Source organism: Notolepis coatsorum (genome assembly GCF_963971535.1).
Source record: "Notolepis coatsorum genome assembly, chromosome: 8".
Taxonomy (NCBI): Eukaryota; Metazoa; Chordata; class Actinopteri; order Aulopiformes; family Paralepididae; genus Notolepis; species Notolepis coatsorum.
The window spans coordinates 126,021,146-126,028,200 of NC_140172.1; the positions used below are offsets into that span (position 1 = coordinate 126,021,146).

At 49.1% G+C, this 7,055-nt stretch overlaps 1 protein-coding gene across 1 annotated transcript in view; it reads right to left on the reverse strand.

The window, feature by feature from the left end:
- dpysl3 (dihydropyrimidinase like 3) overlaps positions 1-6,720 on the reverse strand; it is a 64,281-nt gene extending 57,561 nt beyond the window's left edge. The window contains 1 exon segment of the mRNA XM_084320515.1: positions 6,279-6,720. Within this exon segment, the coding sequence (XP_084176641.1) occupies positions 6,279-6,656 (378 nt within the window). The 5' untranslated portion in view covers positions 6,657-6,720.
- Positions 6,721-7,055: the final 335 nt, after the last annotated feature.

Consider the following 7,055-nt stretch of genomic DNA (forward strand, 5'->3'; position numbering starts at 1 on the left):
GCGGAACCAACCAGGCCAGTAAGCCGAGCGGGCCCCGTCCCCCCAATAGTACACCGCCTGGCACACTGACCCTGCAGAATAGGCAGTCAGCATGGCCGTAAGCACACAAAAAAGGTTAACCAACGGAAGCAGGCAGCGCACCGGGGAAAAACCAGGCAACAGGCTGTTAACCCTAGCCTGGAGACTGCGGACGAGACAGGCGCCAGAGGGGACAGCTGAACACAGCCGCCCCGGCGGAAGGAGCGTAAGCTGGCGGTGTTGCATGACCAAGCCTCCATTTAACAACCCCCACCCAGAGGGGTCGAGGCAGAGAAGGCTGACACGATTGGCAGACGTCATGAACGTGCAGGGGCACCCTCAACCGGTGAACCCGGGAGTTGACACTGCTCCAACACACCAGGGAATCAACCACCTCGGTGTTACCCAATGCGGTGGTTGTTCCTATAACCCCTCAAGAAAAAACTCCAAAACACACCTGCGGGTATACACCGGCTATACCGCAGTACAAGTGTTTCAGTTTCCAAAAAGGGTTAACCCAGGCCTACGGGTCGCAAACATCACTTCGGACCGGGCCTGGCGGTACGGGAAGCACAGGGTCACCAGAGGAGGTCAAAAAACCACCCCCACAGGCCCCTCTTCGCCATGCGTGAGAGAGGAGCGAAAAACAATGGAGAACCAGCCCCTAAGCACACCGTACCTGGTATTCCCCGGCGGTCTCCCAACCAAGTACTAACCAGGACCAACCTGTGTAGCGGCCGAGATCCGACGAGATCGAGCGCGTACAGAATGGCATGGCTGTAAGCCATGACGACAGTGCTGAGTAAAAACATACCCAACCAGGGTCTCCATAGCGCTTAACCCTGTGACACCCAGACCGACCTGGCATTTTTCCCCCTGAAAAAAGCCCAAGTCCCTCAGGGTACCAGAACAGCAGATCTGCATCCCCGGCGGACAACGGGTTCAACTGATCTGGACCAGCGTGACCAGAACCAGTCCCGTGCCCTAACCACGCCGACATGCCCCAGGAAAAGGGCAGATATGCGTGTTGATCTTAACATGAAAAGAAGGCGCCACCCAGACGTCGGGACGAACCGCGCCTGGTGGCCCACCCCAAGGGCGTGAGACCCCACTACATATGTTCAGATCCATCCCGTCATCATCCCCCAGACATGAACGAGGATCCGTCGACAACCCACCCAGGTCATGGGATGTGGTCGCCGGAAGAGGAAAAACCCCCATCTCAGTTGCTTTATAAAAACGCTGTTTCAACCACAAGCAACTAAGGCGTGCCAGTCAATCGCCTGTTTACAGCGAGCTAGCACTATACGTGCGTCGGGACACACCCCCATCAATGAACAGGCTATTTAGACCTGCCATTGAATCCCCAAGGCGCCCAGGGGAACGACAAGAGGGGTGTGACACTCCCTAACTCCAACACTTCTGGAATAGAAAGAAGGAAGCATCAACAGTATGTATCCCAGTCTACACAGCCGGGGTAAAAAATGTTCACATTTTTACATCCCACCACCCTCCCATAGGAAAGAGACGGGGATCCCCAGAGAGACTTCCCACGCGAGCTGTACAGATTGAAAAGAATATATTGCACCTTGAGCCATGTAAAAAACTGGTTTTAGGGCCTCCGGGGAAGAGGCACCGAACCCATACACACTCAATAAATGAATTGAATCGAATATACATACAATAGAAAAGGACCCTTCTAGAGGGTCCACTCACTTTGACAATCTGAGGAGGAAGGCTCTGTACTCTGATGGAGGCTTCCTCACATGGATCACATGGAAGAAGGAGTCCGAACTCACAGAAGGCCTGAGTAGGCGCTTGGTGAGGAGGAGCCCTGACCACCCCCCCTGAAAACAGATCCATCACATGGACCTGAACAGCACACGGAAGTCCTACCAACAGAGACGCGCACGGTGACGTACTCTATGGCGGGGGAATTCCTGCGGTGCACACGCCCAATATACCAGGCCGTGGGACCAGGAACTCCCCCCCCCCCCCCCCCCCCCCCCCCCCCCCCCGTAACGTGCCGAACCGCCACGTGACGGGAACCTTGAAGGACAGGGGGTGTACCCCTGACCGACAGAACAACGGGGAGAGGAAAGGTTACCAGTTCACCCCTTTACGACCCCACACCCATGATACGACGTAACGACAAAAAGAGAATATGACACAGTCATAGTCAACCCTATGAAGCGTTTCACAGCTCCACACAGCGCACGAGCTAACCTGCTATCTGATTTTTACTAAGGAAAAACACAGAATAGAGAGGGCTCTAAGAACCCCGGTCCAACATACACATGTGCTTCTGTGGTCAGTACAACCCAGTTGTAGGTCACATGACACACACAACCCATCATCATCACAATGAGAGAATACATCATTCTTGATTAGTATCGACCACAGGCCTTGCTAAGCACACATGACAGCAACCAAACCAATTTCCCTTTAGGAAATAAGTTTCTCCAGCAGATTTAGCACAACCTCAGCAATCAAGCTGAGAGTTACATCGTATCCCTACCACACAAAAGACACAATTAATGCACAACATGTCTGATAGGAGGTGATAAAGTCCCCAGGGAACCGGGGGGGGAAAAACACAATCCTCCTATTTTACCCTCAATACGGCCAGTTAAAACAGGAAAACCTGTTAATGTGTGAACTCACTGTCCATTGTCATTACAGTCTGAGAAAGAACATTCTTTTACTCACTCGTCACCAAGCATAGCTTCATAGGTTAGTTGCCTTAGTAGTGAGTACACGGTACACATAAACACCATGATGTTTCTCACACAACAACCAGATCAATACATCACGACCTGCACAGAGAAGCTACTGCCAGTGACAAAAACAGCTCACACACAACCCGCAACGTATCTCAAATGCATTGCAACAACACACGTTTTGGGAAAAAACACCGTCATTCACAATACATTTAGCAAGGTAAAACCAGAAGACGTGTTATGAGGGTCTGGCCAACCCCGTACCTGCCCGGAACGCAGATCAGCGAAGTGCAGTCATAAGCCACCGTAGAACACAGCCCTCTTTGTTGACGCAATCCCCGTCTAGGCTCAGGCAGGGTTGACGAACATCCCCTGTCAAAGATGACGTCGTGGTCAAGAGTGTAAAACATGTTAAAAATCAAAGCACGTTCAACAGAATAGCATCAAGCTAACGGCTGCTCCAACCGTTCGGGTGCTATCGCTTCCGCTCGCGAGACGCCGATCTACGACGCACGCGATCAGGAGCGAGCTCCCGGCGGCGCGCGAGAAGCCTAAGCTACCCCGCGCCAGGCCACCGACCGGCTAACCGTAAGCTATGAACATGTAAACAATGACATAACACTCACCCAGACAGGCCGCCGTTCTGAACCCTCCCCACTTTTTAAGAGAAAAGAGAAAACAAGACGTCAACACCGCTTCACAACGGTGACATTAACACGTCCGGCGGAATCAGCACAGTACCAACTGGCCTGTATAGCTGACTTTGAACATGAATCTGCCGCTATCGCACATTACATGCACATATCCCCTCGTGAAGGAATACTCTCATTTGGATATGAAAGATGGGGTCTTAACACGGTGACAGAGAGAATCCACTCGTCCAGAACACACAGGGATCACCAGTGTCAATGGTCGCGGCCCACTAGTTAAAACTATAATGGTCGCCAGACCAAGGCCTTCTGTCGCCTAGACGGCTAAACAAAGGACCCTAGCCTGGGGCCGGTTTCCATAAACTTTGTCTAGTAGCCCCCATAGCACTAACAGACAAGTGGAGCCCGCCAGCAAACACTACTCACCCAACCTGGAACGCACCGCTCCTCACAACAGCGGCATGTCCGACAGTTCAGCTGTGGCCTGACAGGTTTCACCCCAACAAACACAGCAAGGAACTGCAGTTGAGAAGCATGCAGCGGCGTGCTCCCAATACGAAAACCGGTGGAGGGTTTGTAGAATGATCATCATCTTCTAGACACTCCAGTACGAAGACAATATCGCCGTATTTTCTCGAAAATAGTGAGAGAGAAAATAAAGATATGATGTCAACGTATCCTTGTTTCCCAAGCTGTTCCTAATCCAATTTCTTCCATCATGGTGTCAAGTGTGGGGATCTACCGAGGCACCTCTTCCTTGTGGTGAAAGCGAGAAGGAGGAGAGCAGGTGACCACACACCTGCTTATGAAGGTAAGCTGATGAGGGGTGTGGTCAGACTAATACTGGTATTAGAGGTACATTTGTGGTTTATTCAGTACGCGTGCACGTACGCGAGATAGTGCAGAAGGCGATGCCAAGCTAAGCCACTAACGATACAGAACTAAATGTGCAGGACAATGTTTCTGTCACGATGGAATTACAATGTACAAACAAATAGAAGTCAACAGTTATAGGTATATACAGTTATATGATATTTTCAATCTACTGAGGTGTTAGGAACGCCTGGGGAGAGAGAGTGTGTGTGTGTGTGTGTGTGTGTGTGTGTGTGTGTGTGTGTGTGTGTGTGTGTGTGTGTGTGTGTGTGTGTGTGTGTGTGTGTGTGTATGCTCAACATATAGCTTGCCAATTAAAAGGCTGTGGTGGATGAAACTTGCCATATAGACAATGACAGCAGGCCAAGGGTGTGACTCCTGGAATATTACTCAAATCAGCCTCATGGGGGCACTATAATTAAAGGCCAAACTTTTAAATTTTGGAAGGTCAAAACTCCTACAGTATATGCTGTAAGTCCGATTTACATGAAACTTGGTACAGACAAGTTGTTATTGTATTGTATATTGTTGGATTACTGTACAATTAAGGCATTCAAAGGTTAACACACACACACACCTACACACACACACACACACACACACACACACACACACACACACACACACACTCTAATACCTGTTCAAACATTTTGGCTTGTTTAAAGTCACAATCAGTGATCCAAACAGAAACAGATGAATAGCCCCACCCCAGAAAACAAGACCTATAAGAATTGGAGACATGTTTTCCCTGACTCATTGAGCTCTTGATTAGCACTAACACTAGCCAACAGGAACATATGACACCACTAACACTAGCCAACAGTAATGTTTTCAAACCCCCGGAATAAAACCATATTTTCCACGTATAACTATCAAATTATTCAAGAATGTATGTGAATCCTACTACGAGATACTCCTATTAAAAGTGTTAGGAAAAGCAGCATATACACAGTAATAGAATCTTTAAAAGTCAGGGAGAAATTGCACATGATTACTGGCTATAAGCTCAGCCATGTGTTCCCAGCAGAAGAACGGGTGATTAGTGTCTTCAGGTGACCGAGACCCAGAAGGCATGTAAACGACAATCTGATTTGTCCAGCCTGCATCAAAGGCAGCCAGCAGGCAGTGCAGCCATGCTGTGGGGCCTGTCTGCTCGAGTCTCCTTCCACTTCTCCTGCTACATGATCATAAGATTGTAGTGCAACATGTGACTCTACAGCAAAACAGGCGAAATGTTCTATTTATATGACCAATACCCCCAACACACACACACGCACACGCCCGCACACACACACACACACACACACACACACACACACACACACACACACACACACACCTTTTCTATTTTCTAAACATAATTTGACTTTTGTCAAAGTGTGCAACAGAATGATACGCACAGGACCTACTACTCCAGAATCTCTCTTACATAATTTAGGAGCGTCTGCTGCCTATCCGGATGCTGTTGAAATAAACCCAGCCCCTCTTAAGTGGTATACGTTTCCAATGACGCCCTTTGGTAACCGTGAGGATGAATGGACATATTATGAACCTCACTATGTCATGCTATGGCATAGCATACATACTTGCATCATACATACTTGCATCTCAGCAGTCTGGGCATTTGTGTGGCAAATATCCCCATGTAATGAGTTTAGCAGATGAGCTATAGTGGAGCTCTTATCGGTGTTAATGAATGAAAGCATATAATTGCACTGAGCTGATACATGTTGAATGAATGAATGAATGAATGAATGAATGAATGAATGAATGAATGAATGAATGAATGAATGAATGAATGAATGAATGAATGAATGAATGAATGAAAACTTTATTTAACAGATTGCAGAATGGGTACAATACAGTACAGCTCAATATACACAATTGTTAAGGGGATGCAGACCAGAGAAAGACGTTTGTCTTGTTTACATCAGGGTCCCCCATTTTCAATTCATAGTGAATTCATAGTGTTCCTATCTCGTCTCGCCGGTCTGCCACTACTGTCTTGTCAGCTTACCTTCTCATCATCTCCCAGGTTCTGTAAGACTTCTTTACCACGGGCCGTTTTTATCTCAACGCCAGAATCTTTCACCCGATTATGCCTGTTTTCTGGGACACTTTCTACGGTCGGGGAGCTGCTCTTGTCACTTGTAGGGCTCATCGTCGCTCCTTCGCCCGTCTCTCGTCTAGCGGTCCTCGGGGTGCGGGAGCCTCTCTGCCCGACGCTGAGCGCGTCGAAATCGATGGTTTTGCTCTCGTACGCGCCCTCGACGCTGCTGAACATCCCGCCGTACTTCTGTCGCGGCACCTGGTCGGCCGATCCGGGACGGGCGAGGTAAATTGGCAAGTCATCGCTTCTCCCGTTGTTGTCCCAGTTCTTCGTGCGCTCTGCCATGGTGCTTGAACCACCGCTGGGATGATGACCGAGAAAGAAGGCGAAAGTATACTGTTGTCCTAAAGTAGTGCTGCGGTGTGTGTGAGGCAGCCAGGAGCATGAGAGGAGCAGAGAGGAGCAGCAGGAGTTGAGTTGTACGAACCAGAGGTGGCACTAGTTCTGCCCGTGTACAGGTCCCATGACAAAAGCAATATAGGCTACTTATCTTTCTCTCTCTCTCACTCTCTCTCTCTCTTTCATTACCACCCTGCTGCTCTTAATTGATTCGCGACGTGAGGATTGTGGTAGTGCTTATATGAACACATGTGATGTTAGGTCCAACACACACACACACACACACACACACACACACGCGCGCACGCACACACACACACACACACACACACACACACACATACA